This window comes from Gopherus flavomarginatus, chromosome 4, assembly GCF_025201925.1.
Source record: "Gopherus flavomarginatus isolate rGopFla2 chromosome 4, rGopFla2.mat.asm, whole genome shotgun sequence".
Lineage (NCBI taxonomy): Eukaryota > Metazoa > Chordata > Testudines > Testudinidae > Gopherus > Gopherus flavomarginatus.
Window position 1 is genome coordinate 1,339,874 of NC_066620.1, and position 23,741 is coordinate 1,363,614.

The 23,741-nt window shown below is 51.0% G+C and overlaps 2 protein-coding genes across 2 annotated transcripts in view; one reads left to right on the forward strand and one right to left on the reverse strand.

The window, feature by feature from the left end:
• The window catches only part of ABHD12 (abhydrolase domain containing 12, lysophospholipase), a 66,971-nt gene extending 51,123 nt beyond the window's left edge, over positions 1–15,848 (forward strand). The window contains exons 10-13 of the mRNA XM_050951229.1: positions 551–633; positions 8,538–8,616; positions 10,007–10,134; positions 14,699–15,848. Of these exons, the coding sequence (XP_050807186.1) occupies positions 551–633; positions 8,538–8,616; positions 10,007–10,134; positions 14,699–14,738 (330 nt within the window). The 3' untranslated portion in view covers positions 14,739–15,848. The remainder of the gene's footprint in view (positions 1–550; positions 634–8,537; positions 8,617–10,006; positions 10,135–14,698) is intronic.
• Positions 15,849–18,132: 2,284 nt separating this feature from the next.
• PYGB (glycogen phosphorylase B) overlaps positions 18,133–23,741 on the reverse strand; it is a 41,474-nt gene continuing 35,865 nt past the window's right edge. Inside the window, exons 19-20 of the mRNA XM_050951197.1 lie at positions 22,282–22,348; positions 18,133–21,434 (exon numbers count right to left, since the gene is read on the reverse strand). Coding sequence (XP_050807154.1) covers positions 21,282–21,434; positions 22,282–22,348 — 220 coding nt within the window. The 3' untranslated portion in view covers positions 18,133–21,281. The remainder of the gene's footprint in view (positions 21,435–22,281; positions 22,349–23,741) is intronic.

Sequence of the window (23,741 nt, forward strand, 5' to 3'; positions counted from 1 at the left end):
AAATAAGCAAACCCGCAGGCTGTGTCAATGGGGGAGGGATAGCTCAGTGATTTGAGCATTGGCCTGCTAAACCCAGGGTTGTGAGTTCAATCCTTGAGGGGGCCACTTAGGGATCTGGGGCAAAAATCTGCCTGGGGATTGGTCCTGCTTTGAGCAGGGAGTTGGACTAGATGACCTCCTGAGGTCCCTCCCAACCCTGATATTCTATGATTCTAATGTGGCCAGGCCCGTGGCAGCTCTTGTGACATTCTGGGTAAAACAGCAGCAGATTGGTATCCAAGAGGACTCAAGCAGTAATGCTGATGTTAGCTTGGAGAACTTGGTGATTAAAATAATCCATGACTGTGCACTAGTAGCCAAAACCAATGACAAACAGTGAAGTGTCTCTGCAGCGGTACCTGTGAGTTTGGCTGCGTATACCCCAATAACCAATGTGATATCTGGTAGTGTATAATACTCTCTCATTCCGGGCAGGAATGTTCCCTGCAGGGGTCTATCTTGCTGTTCAGTGGAATATGTATATTCATATACTTAAAACTTTTTTCTTCAGATATATAGATACTTCCCTGGATTTGACTGGTTCTTCCTTGACACTATTACAATGAGTGGAATTAAATTTGCAAATGATGAGAAGTAAGTGACTGAGCCCTCTCAGTGATATACTCGTAGGTGAGACTGACTAGAATAAAGCCAACACCATGGGAATATATGCCAAATTGCAATCTCTTCTTTTTTTGCTGAAGCATTTAGAACTTGCTTAAGGAGGTTTCAACAGCTCTAACTGGCCTTGGATGCGACACAGGCGTATAAAAGTGTGGGTGTCTGGCTCCGTCTCAGGAAACTTCAACACACAACTATCAGTATCATTTTTCTTGGTTGCTTTTTCATTTTTTAATGCAGTTAATCATATTCTCAGTGCTGTTCAAACCAACAGTTTCTCCCTGGCACAGGAAATAGCCTATCTGACTAGCTAGTTAAAGGGAGTGCATAAAAGGGATAGACTATATGAGTGTCTATAAATATGACTTTTTTTGTTATTGGTTTCTTACAAACTTCTCTATTTAATACATTGAATAGAACTATCCTATTCAGAGAGTGAGTTAGTTGGAAATTTGGCTGTTATAAAGTGGCATGATCCAGGCTTTCTCTAATCATACTTTCCACTTTTATAGAGTCTGCCATCAAAGAATCTAAGCACTTTAGAACCCTCAATGAATAAATCTCTCAACACCTCAGTAGAGGATAATGCTGATCTACAGAGAGGTTAGGTGATTTGCCCAAGGTCACACAAGAAATCTGTGGCATAGCATAAATAGAATCCAAGTCTTCTATCTTAGCCAGTATACCAGTGTTTCTCAAACTGGGGTGTGTGGACCCCTGGGGATCCATGAGGCTATTCAAGAGGATCCGTTGGACCTGCTAATCAACTCCTCCCACTCCCTCCCAGGGTCTCTGACATGCTGGGAGTAGGGGGCGGGGCCTGGGGCTGAGTGGGGGACTTGAGGGTCCATGAAAAAATGTAAATCAAAATGGGGGTCCTCGGGTTGCTAAAGTTTGAGAACCGCTGCACTAGACTGTTCTTCCCCTTTCTTTGTAATAAGAGCACAGTAATTTCTTTTATAATCATAAAAAAGAAATCTACTGTCTTATTGACCTTACCGTTGGGTAATGAGCTCCCCAGCAAACAGATTCTCCCATGGTCTTATTAATCATTTTTGCTTAGATCATATTAATTGGTGTTTTGAACAAAATCTGAAATGTGGTTAATTATGTGTAGAAATTGTTTGTAACTATAGCTTCTTCTTCGAGTGATTGCTCACATCCATTCCAGTTAGGTGTGCGCGCCGCGCGTGCACGTTCGTCGGAAACTTTTTACCCTAGCAACTCCAGTGGGCCGGCAGGTCGCCCCCTGGAGTGGCGCCGCCATGGCGCCCAATATATATCCCTGCCGGCCCACCCGCTCCTCAGTTCCTTCTTACCGCCGTGTCGGTCGTTGGAACTGTGGAGCGCGGCATAGCTGTCCTCCACGTCCCTAGCTCTCCTTGTTTTTCTATCGTTATCTCTATTGTAGTTGTTAATTAGACTGTTAGTTAGATAGTAGTAGTTAAGTGTTAAGTAGTTGTAAATAGTTTTTCGCCGGGGGCTTAGCCCTTCCCGGCACCCGGCACCGGGCTCATGCCTGGTTCGCCGGGCTTCAAGCAGTGTGCGGCCTGCAAGAAGCCTATGCCCACGAGCGACCCCCACGACGCGTGCCTGAAGTGCCTGGGGGAATCGCATAGATCCGACAAGTGCCGCATCTGCAAGGCTTTTAAGCCAAGGACTAAGAAGGAGAGGGATCAAAGGCTCCGGACTCTCCTCCTGGAGGCGGCACTTGACCCGGCGGCTTCGCAGGCCGTGATGTCGGCGCCGGCACCGGATCGCACCGGCACCGAGAAGACTCCCCGGCACCGACCTTCTCCGGCACCGGGGACAGAGCCTAGGCCGTCGAAGTCCACTACTCCGGCCAGGCACACCCGAGTGGAGCGCCCGGCCTCAGTATCGGCCGCGGCGCCGCCGGCACCGTCGACTCCGGGCCCGGCGGGTCCGTCGAGTCCGGTGCCGCCAAGCTCCCCCATGACATCTGGGGTTGAGATAGTGGTGCCATCTACACCAGAGGCCTTCGCCTCGGCACGGGACCTCATAGCCCTGACCGAGCCCACGCAGCTACCACCCCCGGTACCTCCGGTGCGGGTTGTGTCCAGAGGCAAGCCTATGATGTCGGCACCGTCCCGGGACTCTCGTTCTCGCTCCAGGTCCCGACGTCAAGGTCGCTCCAGATCCCGCCGCCGCTCGCAGTCCCGGCACCGCTCCCCTCAGCGGTACCGGTCGCACTCGCGGCGCCGGTCGACACCGAGACGATCGCGGTCGGACTCCAGCCGCCGTTACCGGCACCGCGAGTCCAGGAGCCGATCCAGACGTTCGCCGCACCGGTCGACCTCCCGGCGCCGAGCTGGTGGCAGGTCCCGGTCCCGGTCGACCTCCCGGTACCGAACCGGTGGCAGGTCCCGATCCCGGCACCGAAGCGGCGCCCGGTACCGATCCAGATCCCGGCACCGTGGCAGAACTCGGTCCCGCTCCCGGCACCGTTACGACTCCCGGCACCGGTCCCCGGCACCGAGACGATCGCCCGTGCCGGCCCGCGCGGACCATTACCATCCAGGGTCCGCTCCGCCATGGCCCTCGAGGCAGCCGTCCGTGTCTTCGCTGGCGGACAGTGGCTACGCGCTGGGCACCGACCGGCAGGCGGCGCTGTTCAGCGAGCCTCCACAGCAGGACGCAGCCCCACAGCAATGGGGTTTCTGGACACCCTGGGCGTATCATCAGGCCCAGGGCCCCCAACAGCTCCCTGCTAGGCCGCCGACTGCAGAGCGCAGGGCACCTGAGGCCTCGTTGTCTCGCCCCCCTCCCTCCCCGGATGGGGAGGAAGGATCCAAGCAACAGGACTCCACTTTGGCTCCTGAGGCAGAGGCGAGGGCCGAGGGAGACCCCCCTTTAGACACCCTCTTGCCGGGGGTCTCCTCATCTTCTTCCCCTGATGAAGCGGTGGCTGGGACCTCCTCCAACAGCCCCCCCCCGCTGGACCTCAGGGCGCACCAGGACCTCCTCCGGCGAGTAGCCCAAAACCTGAGTCTACAAGCCGAGGAGGTCTCGGAGGTAGAGGACCCTATTGTCACCATCCTCTCCGCAGACGCTCCCACCAGGGTCGCCCTGCCGTTCATACGGACCATCCAGGCCAACGCCACCACCATCTGGCAGTCCCCGGCCTCCATTCCTCCCACTGCGAAGGGCGTCGAGAGGAAGTACATGGCTCCTTCTAAGGGCTACGAGTACCTCCACGTACACCCGACTCCGTGTTCCCTGGTGGTCCAATCTGTCAATGATAAGGAGCGTCATGGCCAGGAGGCTCCAGCCCCCAAATCCAGGGAGGCTAGGCGGATGGACCTCCTCGGCCGTAAGGTGTACTCGGCGGGGGCGCTGCAACTCAGGGTCTCCAACCAACAGGCCCTGTTAAGTAGATACGCCTTTAACTCCTGGGTGGCAGCAGACAAATTCAAGGAGCTGTTGCCACAAGACGCTCGTCAGGAGTTTGCGGCCATCTTAGAGGAAGGCAAGAGGGTCGCACGCACGTCCTTGCAAGCCTCTCTGGACGCTGCGGATTCGGCTGCCCGTACCCTCGCGTCGGGTGTAACAATGCGTCGCCTCTCCTGGCTGCAGGTTTCCGGCCTTCCGCCGGAGCTCCAGCACACAATACAGGACCTTCCTTTTGAAGGCCAAGGGCTGTTTTCGGATAAGACAGACCCTAGACTAAAGAATCTAAAAGACAACCGCGTCATCATGAGGTCACTGGGGATGCACACTCCAGTGACGCAGCGCAGACCCTTCCGGCCGCAGCAACAGCAACAACAGCGCAGGCCGTATCTCCAGTTCCGCCAGCGGCAGGACCTTAACAGGCGCCGCGGCAGGAACGGAAGGCGCAGGCATTCGGGGAACCAAGGGGGCCAAAACCAAGGCTCCTCTAAGCCCCCGCCTGGTCCCAAGCCTTCATTTTGAAGGTGCGCCCGAGGGCGCAGTAACAGTTTCCCCATTGGATCCTTTCCCCCCGTTTTCCAACCGCCTTTCTTTTTTCCTCCCGGCGTGGTCCCTAATAACATCAGACCGCTGGGTTTTACGCACGGTGCAGTCGGGATACCGCCTGCAGTTTGTTTCATTTCCTCCTCCCCGCCCCCCTTCCTCGTCCCTCTTCAGGGACCCCTCTCACGAGCAATTCCTTCGGCAGGAGGTGCAGACGCTCCTCCGCAAAGGGGCTATAGAGGCGGTGCCGGAGAACGAGAAGGGCAAGGGGTTTTATTCCCGCTACTTTCTGATCCCCAAGGCCAAGGGAGGCCTCAGGCCCATCCTCGACCTGCGAGAGCTCAACAAGTACCTGGTGAAATTGAAGTTCCGCATGGTTTCCTTGGGGACCATTATCCCATCCCTGGATCCGGGAGACTGGTACGCCGCCCTCGACATGCAGGACGCGTATTTCCACATTGCTATCTGGCCACCCCACAGACGTTTCCTTCGCTTCCTTGTGGGGTCTCTGCATTACCAATTTGCAGTCCTCCCATTTGGCTTGTCCACGGCCCCGAGAGTGTTTACAAAATGCATGGCAGTTGTTGTGGCGCAGCTTCGGCGCAGTCGTATCCACGTGTTCCCGTATCTAGACGATTGGTTGATTCGGGGCACGTCGGAACAACAAGTCTGCAACCATGTCCGTGTGATCACCGACATGTTCGCCGCTCTGGGCCTCTTGGTGAACACAGACAAGTCCACCCTGGCCCCCACACAAAGGGTGGAATTCATCGGGGCCGTCCTGGACGCCACTGTGGGCAGGGCCTTGCTGCCATTGCAGCGGTTCCAGGCCTTGTCGGCAATCGTGCAACGACTACAGACAGCCCCCCTGACGTCAGTGAGGACGTGTCTAACCCTGTTAGGCCACATGGCGGCCTGTACTTTCGTGACCAATTACGCTCGGCTCCGCATGAGGCCACTCCAGTTGTGGCTCATCAGTCATTACAGGCCGACAAGACAGCCACTAGATATGTTAATCACGATCCCCCAGAGGGTCTTAGATTCTCTCGGCTGGTGGCTGGACCAGTCAGTGTTGTGTGCGGGTCTCCCCTTCCACCCATCTCAGCCCTCGGTGTCCCTAACAACAGATGCCTCAGATCTCGGCTGGGGGGCCCACGCAGGGACCCTGAGGACGCAGGGCCTGTGGTCCCAGGAGGAGGTGGGGCTACACATCAACATGCGGGAGTTGAGAGCGGTCCGTCTTGCTTGTCAAACGTTCTGTCATCAGCTCCAGGGTCGTTGTGTCGCGGTGTTCACCGACAACACGACGACCATGTATTATATCAACAAGCAGGGCGGCACCAGATCCTCCTCCCTGTGCCACGAGGCGATACGACTCTGGGACTTTTGTGTAGCCCACTCCATTCACCTCATGGCTTCCTTCCTCCCCGGAGTACGGAACACGCTGGCGGATCGATTGAGCAGATCCTTCCTGTCACACGAGTGGTCCCTTCGCCCGGACGTCGCCCTCTCCATCTTCCGGAGGTGGGGTTATCCCCGGGTGGACCTCTTCGCGGCCAAGGGGAACAGGAAGTGCCAAGCGTTCTGCTCCTTTCAGGGCAGGGAACCCGGGTCGATAGCGGATGCCTTCCTCATCCAGTGGTCGACCCACCTGTACTATGCATTTCCCCCATTCCCGTTGGTCCACAGGGTCCTTCTGAAGGTGCGCAGGGACAGGGCTCATGTGATCATGGTAGCCCCGGCGTGGCCCAGACAGCACTGGTACCCCATGCTGCTGGACCTGGCCATAGCCGACCCAGTTCCCCTGCCCCTTCATCCGGACCTGATTACCCAGGAGCACGGGACCCTCTGTCACCCGGACCTGCAGTCACTGCACCTAGCGGCGTGGCTCCTGCGTGGCTGACTGGCTCTGAGCTGCGCTGTTCCACGCCGGTGAGGGAGGTGCTCTTGGGCAGCAGAAAGCCGTCCACAAGGGCGACATATTTGGCCAAATGGAAGCGATTCTCCTATTGGTGCGTGGAGAGAAATCTCCGCCCTATGGAAGTTTCAGTAGCCAACATCTTAGACTACATTTGGTCCCTCAAAGGGCAAGGTCTGGCCATATCGTCGTTACGAGTCCACCTAGCGGCTATCTCCACCTTTCACCCGGGTGCGGATGGTCACTCTGTTTTTTCCCACCCGACGGTGTCTAGATTCCTTAAGGGGCTGGAACGTTTATACCCTAACGTCCGTCCCCCTGCTCCAACCTGGGATCTTAACCTGGTGTTGTCCCGGCTCATGGGGCCCCCCTTTGAGCCGTTAGCTACTTGCTCCCTGCTTTATCTCTCTTGGAAGACGGCCTTTCTAGTAGCTATCACCTCAGCTAGACGGGTGTCGGAACTCCGGGCTCTTGTGGTAGACCCCCCATACACGGTCTTCCACAAGGACAAGGTGCAGCTGAGACCACACCCTGCTTTTCTCCCCAAGGTGGTCTCAGCCTTCCACGTCAACCAAGAGATATTCCTCCCGGTTTTTTTCCCGAAACCTCACTCCTCAGGCAGGGAGCAGCAGCTCCACTCGCTTGATGTCCGTAGGGCTCTCGCGTTCTACGTGGAGAGGACCAAGCCCTTCCGCAAATCCCCCCAGCTTTTCGTGGCAGTAGCGGACCGCATGAAAGGGCTTCCTATCTCCTCCCAGCGGTTATCCTCTTGGGTAACGTCCTGCATCAGGACCTGCTATGACTTGGCCCACGTCCCTACGGGCCGTGTGACTGCGCATTCTACCAGGGCGCAGGCGTCGTCGCTGGCTTTCCTCGCCCGTGTGCCCATCCAGGAAATCTGTCGGGCAGCGACCTGGTCATCGGTCCACACCTTCGCGTCCCACTACGCCCTGGTCCAGCAGTCTAGAGAGGATGCGGCCTTCGGATCTGCTGTGCTCCATGCCGCGACTTCTCACTCCGACCCCACCGCCTAGGTATGGCTTGGGATTCACCTAACTGGAATGGATGTGAGCAATCACTCGAAGAAGAAAAGACGGTTACTCACCTTTGTAACTGTTGTTCTTCGAGATGTGTTGCTCACATCCATTCCACACCCGCCCTCCTTCCCCACTGTCGGAGTCGCCGGCAAGAAGGAACTGAGGAGCGGGTGGGCCGGCAGGGATATATATTGGGCGCCATGGCGGCGCCACTCCAGGGGGCGACCTGCCGGCCCACTGGAGTTGCTAGGGTAAAAAGTTTCCGACGAACGTGCACGCGCGGCGCGCACACCTAACTGGAATGGATGTGAGCAACACATCTCGAAGAACAACAGTTACAAAGGTGAGTAACCGTCTTTTCCTTGGAAATCCCACCAAATATAATTACAAAACTTGTTGGTTATAAAGCTCTCTGATGTCCCCTAATAAACACTTTCCGATTAGTGTGTAGTGGAATAGTTCGTTGTTTCGTTACACACAGTGGGCTCACTCTTTATTGTTTTAAAAATAAACTCTGTAGCAATCTACTGTGCTGTATTTACTTTTGCCACCTTTGCAGAATATGAATGGGACTCTTATTTATTAGTGGTGTTTGTTCGAGAAGAGGGACAATAAGCCAAAGATAATTGGCTCTATTTGCATTTGAAGGGACAAGTGTTGAATTTGATGACGCTAGTAGTTTTGATTATTGTGACTGTAGCTTAGCTTGATGATGCTAAAATTGTTTTTCAAAGGGCAAGGATAGATGGGAATTGTTGGCTTCTCTATCTTAATTATTTCTCACTTCTAAAACAGTCTGCAGTAAAGAACTGCTTGTCTATGAAAGGCAAAATATTACTCAGAATGACAAGTATTCAGAAAGTATTTCTTCTTTTTTTTTTTTAAAAATGTAACCAGAATGTACAGAGTGATTAAGCGTAGAACTTTACTGTTATTTTTATTCCTAGTGACAATTGTAATCCTTTTTGCAGTGTAAAATACATTTCCTGCTCGCTGCTTATTCTTCATGCTGAAGATGATCCTGTTGTACCATTTCATCTTGGAAAGAAGGTGCGTTTCTTCAGCTATCATAACAGATCTGCTTCAAGTTGCCCATTTGATAGGAGGGAATAGTGTGTCTTAAACAACCATCCACACAAATGATGCCATTCTGTTCAGAAAAAGGTAGCAATATGATGTTAAGAACTAGCAGCTTTAGTAATGACGGAGGTGCATAAAGTGAGTGGTGCTGAAGGGATGAGGTGTTGGGTGGTAAATTTTATCTATATATTTGAAACAAGCCCTCCAAATATCTGGTACTTGCTAAGGGAAAGGGGTGTGAAGAATTTATCAGCCTGCCAAAAAAATGTTTTTGTAGGAGAAGTTAGGGGAAAAGCGTTACTGTTCTACTAACCCAAGAATGGGAGTGAGAGAGAATGAGCACAGTTCTTTACCAACCTGCTGCTCAATTAGTTAGCTGAAGGCAGAGGAACTTTGATCTCTGGTTATAATTAATCCCATTGCCCAATGTGGTTTGGGATTTGTTTGTGTGTGCACAGTTACGGTGTTTGTAATTCAGACTGAGGCCTGAGCTTCAATCTGCCAGCTCATCTCATTCAGGACTTTAGGCTGATTTCAGCGAAGTTAGTTATGTAATAGCTGTCCTACAAAAGCTCAGTTTTGTCCAACTGAATCTGACTGTCCTTTGTAAGCAGAATTGTGCTGGGAAAGTTACTGCATTGTCCATTAGGTGGTGGTGGTGGTGGGGAGATGATTAGGTAAAAGGAGATCTCTGAGGATGGAGATGCAAAGTGAGAGCCACAGAGATACAGTAGAACCGCAGAGTTACTAATGCTTTGGGAACGTTCGTAGCTCTGAACGAAATGGTCTGGTGGTTCTTTCAGAAGTTTACAACTGAACGTTGACTTAGTACAGTTTTGAAACTTCACTATGCAGAAGAAAAGTGCTGCTTTTAACCACTTCGTTTAAATGAAACAAGCACAGAAAGAATTTCCTTACCTTGTCAAATCTTTTTTTTAATTTATTGTTTTAGCAGTTTAACACAGAACTGTACTGTATTTGTTTGTGGGTTTGGGGTTTTTTGGTCTCTGCTGCTTCCTGATTGCATACTTCCGCTTTCAAATGAAGTGTGTGGTTGCCTGGTCAAGTCGTAACTCTGAGATTCTCTGCATTTCAAAATATGTGGGGAATACATATCCCTTTGTGCATCTCTGTCACCCCCCAGTTCCTAATGGGTGCTGTATTAACCTTTTACTTCCACCAAAATGCCCCCTCTGCTCCCGTCCGTGTGTGGGGGTGAACACCAAATTACTATGTGTCTTAATCAAATAAAGCCCATTGTATCAATAAAGCAAGTATACTTTTGGCCGGCTAGCATTGCAGCACAATTCTGAAAAGCTGTCATTTGTACCTCACTTTTTTGTGTGTGTCCTTTCTACAGCTTTATAACATTGCTGCACCATCTCGGAGTTTCCGTGACTACAAAGTACAGTTTGTTCCATTTCACAGAGACCTCGGTTACAGGCATAAGTACATATACAGGAGTCCAGAGCTACCTCGAATACTGCGGTAATACACAGGATCATGTTAAATGTATTAAATCGGCATCATTACTGAAGTGTCACAGTGAGTAGGGAACAGATAGGTGAAGCTTGTTAGATCCAGGCTGCTCTGGCTGACTTGCAATATGGAACCTGTTCTAGCTATAGACAGTCTGCGGTCGATATTTGCTGGGATCCATGTTGAGTTTTGCCCACCACACAAATTTTTGTGAGTATGAATGAATCCAAACACACTGAATGCTAGAAACCTTTATAATACTTGCCATTTACTAATTTTCATCTTCAAAGTAATATGTAAATTTTCCTCATAACCTTGGCTATGTTCCCAAAATATCGACTCCAGAAATCAACTTGCAAATCTATGGGTGTTTCACTGATAACTGTGTATTGTATGTGTAGCTGTGTGAAGAGATGGAGAACTTGTATTGCTCTCATTATGCATTGGGGGAACGGAGTCAGAGCTGTGAAGCGACTGGCTGTCAGTGTATGAACCTGGTTTAGAAATCAGGAGTTCATGATTCCCACTCCTGCACTCAGCCCACCAGCCACCTCTGTCCCAGACCCTTCCTGTAGGGTCTCCAAGGGCTTGTCTACACTTACTGGAGGAGTCACACTGTGGTGCTCGATCGCTCGGCAGTCGATTTAGCAGGAAGTCTTGCTAAATTGAGCACCGATGGCTCTCCTGTACTCCACTGGATCGAGAGGAGTAAGGGGAGTCGACGGGAGAGCGTCTCCCGTCGCATAGTGTGGGCTCCACGGTAAGTAGATCTTAGCTGTGTCAATTTGACTTTACAATATTTATGTAACTCAAATTACGTAGCTTAGATCGACTTTTTTCCCTTTAGTGTAGACGAGGCCCAAGGCAGATTTTTCAAAGCTGGACATCTAAAGGTGGGCACCTAAATCCATAGAGTCCCCTGCACAATGGCCTGACTTTTGAGGTTTTGAACACCCCCCACGCCTGTTGACTTTAATGGAGCTGCAGGTGGCCAGTACCTTGGAAAATCAGACCACTCCTTTTCGTGCCTGCATTTAGACCCCAAGTTCAAAGGTTTTCGCTTGCGTCTATTTGTGGATGAGACTAAGGTCTAAACTCTGCCTCCCCTGCACAGGCACTTGATGGGGAGGGCTGGTAGCTCCCCCACCCTCCCCAGGTCACCTCTGGGTTCAGCCCACCATAATATGGCTGTGGGTGCTCCGGCAGGGCTGTTTGTGCTTGCTAGCTGCAGACAACATAACACTGGTAAATCATTGTCTTGGGTTTAGGCTGCATATATGCGACATAAACCACTATGGACAAGCTTGCAGTAGCTGTAGTTCTTCGAATGATTGTGCATGTGCATCCATTGTAGGTGTTTGTGCCCTCCAGTGCACGATTGTCGGAGAGTTTTCCCTTAGCAGTACCCATTGGGGCAGCAGGAGTGCCCCCTGCTGCCTTGCTCACCACACACAGGCATAAAGGGCCGAGCCACCTGACACTCCTAAGTTCCTTCCTACCCTCTGTGATGGTTACTGAGGGCTCCCTGTCCTTGCTTCTGCAAGTCTTTAGTCAAATCCTGTATCTAGTACCTGTCTAGTTAGTGTGGTGTATTGGTGAGTTACCTGATTGACTAGTTAAAGTAGTTTTGGTGTTTGTGTGGCTCTGGTACCGGCTCTCAGTCCCGGACCTGGCACTGGAGATATGCCATGCTTTCCAGGTTTCAAGCCCTGCCACTCTTACGGTGAGGCAGTGCCCAGTAGTGATCCTCACCCCAGCTGCCTCAAGTGCTTGGGGGAGGCTTGTGAGCGATAAATGTCATTTGTAAGGGTTTTAAACCTTGTTCTAAACAAGACAGGATAGCCATGTTAAAATATCTGCTGCTGGAATTGGTGCTGCTTTCTCCATCTGAGCCATCTGCCTTGGTCTGGGTACCGAGCACCAGCATGTACCTCTGGTGGTACTGTTACCGAGAGGCAGATCGGTGTCACCGGTACCGAAGAAGAGACATTGGAAAGCAGACTCCGGTACCAGACTGTTGAAAGAGGTGAAGAAGTCGAGCTGTTCTAAAGACCCAGCAGGGCGTTGAGAGAGGAAGTACTCTGCAGAGCACAGCACTAAACAGGGGAGTTCATTGACTCCAGAGCCAGTGCAGGGCTGTCAGGACCAGCTCCTGAAGCATCTTTCCTGGTATCTCCTCATGCCCCAGTACCATCTACTCCTGAGGTGTCTGAGGCTGCAGGAGAGTTGTTAAAGCTCTTGGAGTCACCCAGCACCGGCATCCCAATACTGTCATCAGCATCTTCCCCTCTGCACCAGGCAGTTCCATTGGATTCGGCCAACAGGGTACCAAGTAATGTGGTGCTATCTAGGGGGAAGCCACAAATTCTGGCTCCCCTGTCTTCAGAGTCTGAACCTTCCTCACCAGTCCCTTACAGATGCAGCATCACCGTGCTCACAAGAAGAGGCTTCTGCTTCCTCAGACTCTGAAGTGGGCTCCTGTGTGTCCAACCTGTGCGGTCTTGTCATCAGGAGTATGTCAGTTGCCTGCTTTTGTTTCAGTCTCAGTACCAGGAAGTGGCTGATACTGATTGCCCAGGTATGGCCCCGTCAGCACTAGTTTTCACAGTCAGTCTGCCATTCTCACTCCTGATTTACACAGACCTAATTTCACTGACTCGCAGCTGCCTCCTCCATCCTAATCTTCAGGCCCTTCACCTGACAGCCTGGATGCTTCCTGGTTAGCATCGGCAGGGGAGTCCTGTTCTAGAGCAGTGCAGGAGGTGCTACTGAATTTTAGAAAACCATCAACTAGGACAATTTGCCTTGCCAAGTGGAAGAGGTTTTCCATCTGGCCAAGGCTGAAAAGGGTTTCCCCATATTCCAGCAGAATCTCTTCTGTATGGTGGGCTGTTTAGCTCAGTCAGGGTATTCCTAGTGGTTATATCAGCATTTCATTCACCCTAGGATACCTGCTTCCAACCCAATAGCCATAAGACTTTAATGAAAGTAGCATTTCTAGTAACCACTACATCAGTCAAGAGAGGGGGGATGTTGAGGGCACGAGTATCAAAACCTCCATATATGTTTTTATTTATATAGATAAAATCTACCTTGATCCTCCCCATCCAAGTTTTCTTATGCAAGTGGGGTTCACTTTTTATGTCAGCCAAGCAATTTTCCTACAGATCTTTTTCCCAGATCCTCATGGTAGTAAAGGAGAGGAGAGACTACACACTGTAGACATCAGAAGACTTCAGCGTTTTATCTGGAATGGACTACATATTTCATGTCTTCATTTCAACTGTTGATTGCATTTGCGGACAGAGTGAAGGGCAGGTGTGTTTCCACACAAAGGATTTTGACATCAGGTTTTATTCACCTGTTACCAGCTGGCTAACGTGAATCCGCTGGATAGAGCACTGAGTCCTTCAGGTAGATTCGAAGCAACCTCTGTGTATTTCTGGCTCATAAGCCATATTAGACATTTGAAAAGCAGCAATCTGGTCATCCTGTCACATTTTCCCCCCACTACACCCTCTCTCAACAGTCTAGAGACAAAGTTAAGCTTGGATGAGTGGTCCTCCAGCCCCTGTTCAAATAGACTCCAAACCCATCTCTAATTGGGACTGCTTGTGGGTCACCTACAATGGAATGGATATGTGCGATTACTCCAAGAACTAAAAAGGGGTACTAACCTATCCATAACTGTTGCTCTTTGAGATGTGCTGCACATGTCCATTCTACAACCCCTCTCCTTCCCTTCTCTGTCGCAGTCTTGCCCATAGGAAGGAACTTAGGGGAATCAGAGCGGCTAGGCCCTTTATGCCTGCACATGGCGAGCAAGGCAACTGTGAATGCTCCTGCTTCCCAGTGGGTGCTGTAAGGGGAAATTATGGACAGGTAGGGAACCATTTGTTCAGTGGAAATGCCAATGATGCCAATGTGTAGGGCATTTAAGATGTCATCTCTGTTGCCCTGTGCCCAATTCCCTCTTAACTGTTGGGGCATTCATAGTCAGCAGTGACTATCACATTGGGAAATCAGGCTTCCAGAGCCAAAGAGTGAGCTTTACCCTGTAGAACTGTTCATGATATTTTATCAGCAGGTCAGATCATACAAAGAAGGGCAGATGCTCTTCTTGATAAACCTTGGGGGTTCCTGTTTGCTGTAATGGGAGAGCTGTGTGCTCCCTTTGAAGTCCTTTTGGGAATGTCTGCACGGCTCCGTGGAAGTGTCTGTAGTACAGCACAGCTTTAATCTAGCTACCACGTGCAACAATAGCAGTGAAGTTTATGGTGGCATGGGCTAGCAACCAGCATACAAGCCCTCCAGGAAGCCTGGATACGTAGTCAGGCAGCCAGCCTGTGCTGATGCCCGTGCCACCACATCTACACTGCTGCTGTTACCCGTGCTCGCTAGACTGAAGCTCTCCAAAGTATACCTACCTGTGCTACAATCACACCTTCGCTGGCAGCATAGCCAGACGCCTTGATTTTAATGAGCTGTGCCTCAGACCTGAAAGGAGTGTGACCTGGTTTTGGAAGGTGGCAGAGTGGATTTGTCACTGTCCGTTTCTTGTTTTCTTTCGTAGGGAATTCCTGGGAAAATCTGAACATGCACATCATCACTGAAGACTGGCTGCTCAATAGCATTAAGGCTCTTCTTCTTTGTTCTTTTTCTTTGGGTCAGTCTGCCATTCTTTAGCGCCTGGCACTGGCTAAGCCGGGAAATCCTTCATTTGTCCTGACCATACCCTTGGAAACCCAGACTCCCGCATCGGTGTCTAAGACAGGAGGAGGGGAAAGAAATGAAGTTTTAACATGGACAGAAAAACAAACCCATGCACCAGTGCCAACCCATTCAAAACTTGAGCACAACAAAGACCTACCAATGCAGCGTAATAATGAAAAGAACAGAGGTTCCTAGAGAACATGACTGGGACAAATGGCACTTCTTCTACATTTAAAAACAGCCTAACATTTTGGATCACAAATGGACTGTGATTTACCCACAGAATGGTGGCTGTGACCATCTTTAACTATTGCAGCTGTCTTGCTTCAGTTCCAGGGTCTTTCCTTTATAGAAAATATATATTTAGTTCATCATTTTCTCTCAATAGTTCTAATCAGGAAAGAGCTGAAGATCATGGGGAGTATTGATGCTTTATTGAAATCAGTTAACCTTTAATTTGATGTGTACTGCAAAAGCGTAAGGGTACTGGCAAGACAGACACATTTTGAAATAAAAAGGATGTTTTTAAAGACATAAGACACATTTAATGTGATGGGGATGTTGTAACACTTTTCCATTCTCTCCCCAATGTCCTTTCTGAGTATCATTCCTGCTCCATCCATGCACACCTCTGGAGTGTTCCTTTCCCCCTTCCCATATACCTATGGTAGGAGTACTGGTATCTTGAGTGACTTCAACAGATGGGATTTTATTTTAGGGAAAGTTTTTTAAAATTATTGTCTGAGCTTCCCCCCTCTCTGAATCATATGGGCCTAGAATATGTAGGAATTTATTTAAACAATAAATGTCTTCCATTCTTCTTTAATTATAAAGAGACACAAGCACTTTCTCGGGGATGAGAGGACAACGATCCTTAAGAAACATGCGTTTTTTTCCTCCTCAAACACTCTCGTACATGTTTTAGCTCCGGTTGTCAGGCACAAAGGGAGAGGTGAACTTGTCAGTTCCTTAGGCAGAGCAATTCCTGCATAGCTAAAAGCAAGCAGCAGTAGATAGTAATGCAAATAAACTGTGGTTCTGTTTTTTTCTTTACACCTCACACCCTGTTTTCCATGCCTTGGGCAAAGACTCAGCTCTCCTGTTCACACGGAGTACACCTGGTTCATCTGTGGCCTCAGTCCCTCTTTCCTCATAGCAACGTGTGCTACCCTGGATGGGTGGCTGGCTGGGGCTGGTTCAGGCCATCCTGGGAGGCTGTAGATTCAGAGGTCCCCACTCCACTGGAGGAGATGCTCAGTGGAAGCTTCCTCCTTGTACAGCAGGAGGTGATGCACAAGCTGCTCTGTGGTGGAAAGTTGGGCTGCTGGCTGTGCATCCCTTTATCATGACCCTTAGTGAGGCACATCACAGGTGTCCCTGTTCTGCTGTGCCTCCTTCCCGGACTGCTCCCACAAAACAATTCCTGGTGCAGGACACGCACCTCCTCTCTCACACCACCACCCCCACTAGCATGTGGGTGGGAGAATGTCACATACTGGACAATGGGAACTGTAGCTGGAGAACCCAGTAAGCTGGGGCTCTTCAGGGTACTCTAGACTGGTCTGAACTGGTCCTAACAAATCATTCCACATAATACTCGGTGTAATAGTTTTAGTTCCTTGTGTTCAGAGGTGAACCTTACAGCCTGAAAGGGTCTGTTCTCTTACGCAGTTGTATAAGGCATAGTGTAACCTGTTCAGCATGCATCCAAGTTATAGCTACAGGCTCATAATAGTTACAAAGTGGACAGTAGATTGTCTGCTATAGTGTGGTTATACTAAGGTTTTGACCCATGACACTTCTGAGCTAACTGTGACACTTAAATTCTGTTTTATGCACTTATTGCACTGACGGGACAGAAACAGTATTTGGCTCTTTGCAATTCAGTCTCTACATTCCATCTAATGCTGCTGCTGTCATCTGACTCACGTTAAAGTATAAACTGCAATGAAAATGTTGACTCTCTTCCCATGTGACACAGATTAGATTCCAAAGCATGAACCAGTGCAGTTTATTTCAACATACGTTCCAGTTAATGAGGCCAGTAATGTGCACTAAGATTGAAATGTTTATCTAAAAGTGTGTAGCTTTAATAAAATGATTGACTTCTGAGCACTCCATGGACTTGTCTTGTTTTTATCTTTGAAGAAAGGAGAGCGCACAGCTTGAGGCAGAATTTAATGCCTGCCTTGGAGTTAGCAAACCTCAGATCCATCAGTGTGAGTTTCCAAGCAAAAACTGTACAGTGAAGCGTCTGAGCTACTCCTGGGGGTCTCAGACGTGTTCTTTGCTTCTGAAGGTACTTGGTGCTCCGCTGATGATAAATAGTGCTGGAGCTATCGGATGGGCTATGCCAGCTGTTCTCCATGGGGTGGGGGGGAGACACGTCACAACACCACCTTTTCACAGGCTTGGTGGTCTCTCAGGTGAGGTTCCTGGTGTATGAACAAAGGGGGAGAAGTGCTAGGCTGTGCCAATGAATGTCATAGGGGGTAAAAGGGGCTGTGATGGCTTACGCAACAACCTGTAATTATACAATGCATGTGTAGCAGAAGTTAATATACCACCACCTGCGGGCACAATACTTCCCCACTGACCCTAGTTCCTGTTCTCGCCACGGTTCTGTGGTTCTAGGCCCTGGTAAATGAGTGTGGGGTAGGGATGAGAGGGAGGGTGGCAGCTCCTCTGGCCGGCAGTCTTTGGCCAAAGCTGACAGCATAGACATGAAGGCCAGCGGGACCAAAGTAAGCACTGAGGGGCCTGTGTTGGTGAAGGGGTGAGAACTCTTGGCATTAGCCGTCTGGCCGGGAGGGGTGGGGGGGAACTTTTGGGCTTGGTGGGGTTTTGGTCTCCACCCCTCCCTGGGACCCACTGTGACCACACTTACTCCTTGGGGTGGATCTGGATCTCTGGTCTCCTGAGTGACTTTCAGCTTTAACAGCTTCTATCATGTTTCTTGCCTATTGCTATAGCACATTATTCTTAATATCCTAAGAACACAGTAGGAAGGAGGCCAGCCTCCATGCAGAGCTGTTTTCCATATTGCCCCTCAGCCCTGCCTCGCAGGTGCTTTGCTGCAGGAGTGGCATGGCTTAATTAACACCCTGCTGAATTCCCAGCCTGCTGGGGGTTGCTGAGCTTGTCACTAGTATGTGTTAGCACCAGAGCTCGTTAAATCATGTCATTGGCATACCGGAGATTTGGTGAATTGCCAGAAATGGCTTCTGCAGGGTGCCATGCTAAAGGGGGTGGGTGGGAAGCAGCATCATGGGTTGCTTAATTTGCTGAGCCTAGTCAATTTCTGAGGTTTATTTTATTGTGAGGCTAGCAGTACTAGAGACCAAGGATTTGAACAAAAACCAGCTGGGCATTACAGTTTCCAATGCACAGGTGAGGAACACTGATTTACTACACAGAGTAATAGCCATACTTTGTGCCAACATGTTGAAACAATGCACTAAATCTATTTGCATGTCCCATTAGAGGCAGATACAGAAGCAACTGGGCTGCTCAAAGTTCAAAACCTTCCACTTTCCTGCTCAGTACAAGTTGATTTCTAAGATAGCAATTGTGTTCTGTTGTTACAGTTCAAATATCCCAGTTCATGGAACACAGCCTATGAAATGTCAGTGACACATGGACAATCCAGCACGTACTCCTCCTCAACCAGATCAATGCAAAACACAAAGGATATAGATCAGCAGCTGTATGCTGATGACATACGGTACATTCTTTAGCAGAAGTATTGTTGTGTATTCAAGAAATTTGACAGTGTTTAAAAATCCAGGAGACACAAGGTGTGAGATAATGCTATACAGAGCTCTTCAGGTCTTCTCCAGCCCGTGTCACCCAAAAGTTCATGTCTCTCACCCACAGCAGTTGATCCATTAAAAGTCATTATCTCACCATCGCTTTCCACAATCCTGGGTCTAACACGGCTGCACCAACACTACGGTTAAAAATTGTTACATGGACTTAAGGGTTGGTCTTTCTGATCATTTAAATAACAGGGCTGTACTTGATTTCCATGCACACCTTTTCTGTACACAGGAAGCATATCCCCTTCCTAGCTGAGACGTGACAGGCTTAGTCCCTTACACGTCTCTGTGCCCATGAGCAAAGGATGTTAACGCATCAATGCACACAGCAAAGCCAGGTGAGCCAGGACACCACTTCATTTCAAGTGTGCTGTGGCAGATGATATTTCCCAGCAATTCTGTATTTGGCTGTCAGCTCCTGGGCCAAGATCCTCACTCTTAGCCTCCTAGTGTCTGTGCTTTGCCTGACTCCACTGAGGAAATGCAGAGGTGGGAGGCTGGGTGAGGATAATGAAATCATCGTATCAGACCGCTCGGTGCTGATGGGCTTGCTCTGTGTGAGCTGGGCCGAGGGACACCATGCAGGAATCTGTCTCTTCCATTTCTAGGAGCTTCAAGCTCCAGCCACATAGGGGCAGTGACTGAGCCCAGCTGTGGCTGGTAGGCCCTATGGGGCCCTGGGATGTTAATTCTCAGGCCCTTCCAGGGTCCTGCCCTGGGCTGTGGAGGCCCCTGGCCATAGATCCTGTCTGTACCTTTCCAGGCCTTTTCCCCATCAGACGCTGGGGGCATCTGCCATGGGCTACATGGTCCTGGCCCTGCCCCGTAGCTCTGTGTGCAGACTGAAGGGTTGTGGGGGCAGTGACTTGCCTGCTAGCTGATGGTCCAGCTTTGGGCCGTTTTCCTTGATGGCGGTGGGCTGGTCAGTAGCCAATGCCCCAGGGCGGGCGATGGCGCTTTCTGGGGCTAGGTCACACAGACAGCTTAGCCTGGCAGGTAGAAAAGGGGATGGAGCAGTTCTGTGTAGGAAGGGGTCAGTGTGGCCAGCGAGGGCCCATGGCCAGCACAGTAAATGCAGGGCCCTTTGTCAGAGGGAAACTGATGGTGAGTCTTTGTCCCTGACTGCAGGGCCCACAACTGTACCAACAATAAAAACAGGTGTTGGGTTCAGGCTGGCCTGGGCAGAGGGGAAGCTCTAAGCTGATGGGCTCCTCTTTCCCCTGTGCATGGTGGATGGCACAAGGCCATGTGCAGGATCCACATGCCTCAGAAATACAGCCCCCTGCTCTCAAACAAGCACAGTGTTTACAAGTATTTCTTCAGGAAACATTGAGCCCTTCCATGAGCATGGGCCTCGGATGCATTACAAAGCACAAGCCAGGCTCAGCTGTGAACTGGCAGCTGCAGGGGGCATGACCTCACTAAACCAAAATTCTATAGGAAGCATTTCCACAGGTTTGCAGTGTCCTGTACATCTCCCTGCTCAGTGGGTAGAGCGGTTCTGCGTTCCCCCATGGTAGATGAGGGCTATTACAATCTCTCATGCCTTCATAACAGCTCTACATACACCACTTGGAGAGGTTATGGGTCCCTAAGGCACCATCTTGCGCTTGGAGGCACCGCCATATTGAATTGCTGTCCGCAAGCTGCTTTTTAATTCAAATTAGAGGCCCTCTTTAGTGCAACTCCCAAAACCCCTGGCCCCCACTTGGTGAGGAAAGAGGCTGGTTTCAATCTTGGCTGAAGTCCATTAGCTGCCAATTTTCAGCATGAATCTCACACACCCCATCCTCCAGCTCACCCAGGGCTGCTATGTGCAGACGCAACCAGCCGGTTAGGGCTCAGGTGGGCTCTGAAAGCCCCTGCTGGGCTCACACAGAGTCGGGCAGCTCTGGCTGCAAGGTTCCTGCCTGGCAGTTTAAATATAATTTTGTGATAATTAAAACAGGCCGGCTGGATAGTGGAGTTTAATCCTACTTCAACCAATGCAGCAAAACTAGCCCCCTCGCTAGGGTGGAGTCATTTACCTTTAGCCATAAAACATTAATAGGGAAAAAGAGGTGTTTTGGCTCCACTCCCGCTTCATGTAACCAGTGTCCCAGCTCTGACCATGGCTGGAAGGTGTAAGAACCTGGGTGAGGTCCCTAGCAGTGACTGACAGGGTGGGAGGTATGGGCAGGCTCAGACCATGCTGGCAGATCACGTGAGCAGGGTGTTCAGCGATCACCCAGTCTACAGACACTAGAGCAGCCTTTCTACGGAAGGGGAAAACGAGACTTTCACTAAGTGCTTGGCCTAGCATGGGATGTAACTGCAGGAAGCCTATGCAGCCATTAGCTCACTCAACACGGTACAGGACATGCAAGGTGGCTAAATGAGTAACACACAGAATAGCTTCAGTTCTAACCAGGTTTCCTGCTCCTTCTGTTTTACTTGTTTTCACACACAAGGCTTTGGCCAACATCTGCCCCTGTGCTCTTATTAAAAGCACCCTCTTCTCCCTGGCGAATGCCCTGGTTTTTAGATTCCAGACCCTCAACTGGTGTAAGTTCATCTGTGCAAACCTAGCTGGAAACCAGAAGCACCTTAAGCCTGGATCAACTAGACACACATTTAGTGCCTAGCTTATTCCCTGGGGACGTTAGGTGGGGGGATCTTTACAGCTGATGGCTCCACACCCCAGATCTCTCTGGCATACTCGGTGATCGTCCTGTCGCTGGAAAACTTCCCCGAGGAAGCAATGTTCTTGATGACCTTCTTAGTCCACTCTCTTGGCTTCTGTAACAAAGACGAAAAGGCAACATGAAACCTCCTGGGTCACAGCTTCCGGAGTGTGACTTACAACAGAGTGAGCGCTTCTGGGCCAGCCCCTCCCAGTCACTCTATGCTCCCTGTTGGAATAACAGCCCTGTACAGACTACCCCCCTCACTAGCATGGACTGGGGCAGAGCGTGGGGCAGGCAGCTCGTGTTAACTCTCTGCTTTGTAAAACACAACCATACCTATTGCTGCTGCAGCAGGATTCCTTACGCAACAGAACCGAGAACTGGAAAAGCCTGATAGGCCATCTAATCCAGCGTGTGGCCAGTGCAGGGCTGTTCTCATGTACTACGAGCCTTCTGGCCAACAGACTGCTAATATCCAAGGGATGGGGTCTCCACCCCTTCACCTGGAGCAGATGGTGGTTAGGACAGCCCTGCACTAGACACTTTTACTGGGACTTTTTGCCAGAAGTTGGGAATGGGTGACAGGATGGATCACTTAACTGTTCTGATCATTCCTCTGGGGCACCTGGCATTGGCCACTGTCAGAAGACAGGATACTGGGCTGGCTGGACCTTTGGTCTGACCCATTGTGGCTGTTCTTATGTACAAGTTTTGGTGACATTTCTAAGACAGCAAAAGCCCTAGTGTGGATGTAGTTATATTGGCACAAAAGGACTTGTGCTGAGCTGGCTTATTTCACTTGCTGAACCAGTGTGCGCTCGCCTGCCACACGCTGTCTCTCTCCTAGGAGGGTTTGCCAGCAGGGCTATGCCGGTTTAGCTTTGCCAGCAAACCCATGAGTGGAGATGAGTCTTGCGTTTGACCATCCAGCCGTTGGCTGCACCACGGGGTTATCTTACCCTGTACAGCTGGTCAACACGGCCTTGGCACTCCATGTAGGCCTGGTAGTCAGCAAACACTTTAAATCTGAAACCAGGGCAGAGGGGAGTGAGATGCTGAACTCAAGCCTCAGGCAGCTGCTCAGATCAATGCAAAGGATCAGTGTGAACAATTCGTGCTGCCGGAGGTTTCGTGCAGGAAATGTGCCGCTTGGTTTCTCCAGCGTTAGGGGCTGACGCAGGAAGCCGACACAGCCCTGAGCTGCTGAAGGAGCCTATGCGGCTATCACAGACTGAAGGAAACTGGTGCTGGTTCTTGGCTCTTGTTTCCCCTGTGCATTTTGGGAGTGGCAGAGAGGTGAATCCCTGGCGTTAGGCCAGAGACGATCTGCAGGGGAGCGGGGAGCGCCAGTACCAGGCGAAGCCCCAGGTCCGTGGGTGGGGAAGGGGGGTATTTGGCTGCAGGCCCAGCGGGGCCCCTGGAGCGAGTTACTGCATGCTGGCAGCGGGGAGGGATTCCGAGGGCAGCACGGCTCAGAGAAGCCCAAGGCTGTGCCATGGGTGCAGGGGCAGAAATGCTGGCCAGAGAGGCAGAGATCCTCCACATCAGCGGCTTTTCCTTTAGAGAACCACTAGGAATCCAGGGCTGCCCCCTGCTCTCTTCCAGGGTGGGGGGGACCAGCCATTCCCCCTCAAAGCCATCCTGGCTGGAAGGAGGAGAAGGAAACTGGCTTGAGATTCATGGCATTTTACCCTCCCCCAGGTGGCAGTAACGCAGGCACAGGAGGGTGGGGCCCTGGCCAAAGGTGGGAAGCAGCCTGGGCCACAGCACCAGGCTTACAAGTGCCAGGAAGGCCTCGGCTGGGGGATTCCTTCGCCTGGAGTCCATGTTGCTCTCCAGCCTCACGGTGGTGGCTCTTTCTTCCCCGAAGTCATTGGGGTGTAGGGAACGCTGGGGTGGGAGTGAGCGAGGCCCCGCCCAGGACAGGCCCTTAACAAGAGGCGACCTGCGTCAGCGTGAGAAGGGGACCAGTGGATGAAACCGACGTGCACTGGGCCCGGTGTTATGCTGGCCGTGGCTGCTGCACACTAGTGCTGGGTACAAGGGCCAGCCGCTGCCCTGGGCTGGGATTCAAAGGTCAGAGCGTGGGGGCATCACTCCGGAGCAGTGTGAAGTCCAGCCCACTCGGCACCGTGAATGGGGCCATCATGGGAAGGGGACCGGGGCTTTCACAAAGGGGCAGGTTGGACCTGGTCCCACGTCCTTAACTGGACTCCAGCTTTCATGGCCACCCAACTACACCTCCCCAGGATGGAGATGGATGGGGCATATTGCACCAGAGGGTCCCAGAGCTCTGTATTTCAGGCCTCATCCAAAGGCCATTGAGCCCAATGGTGAATCTTCCCATTGGCTTCAATGGACGAGGTCCACCATGAGGAGCATCCAGGATCACAGGGGCTTCCACACCAGATTGGAACGA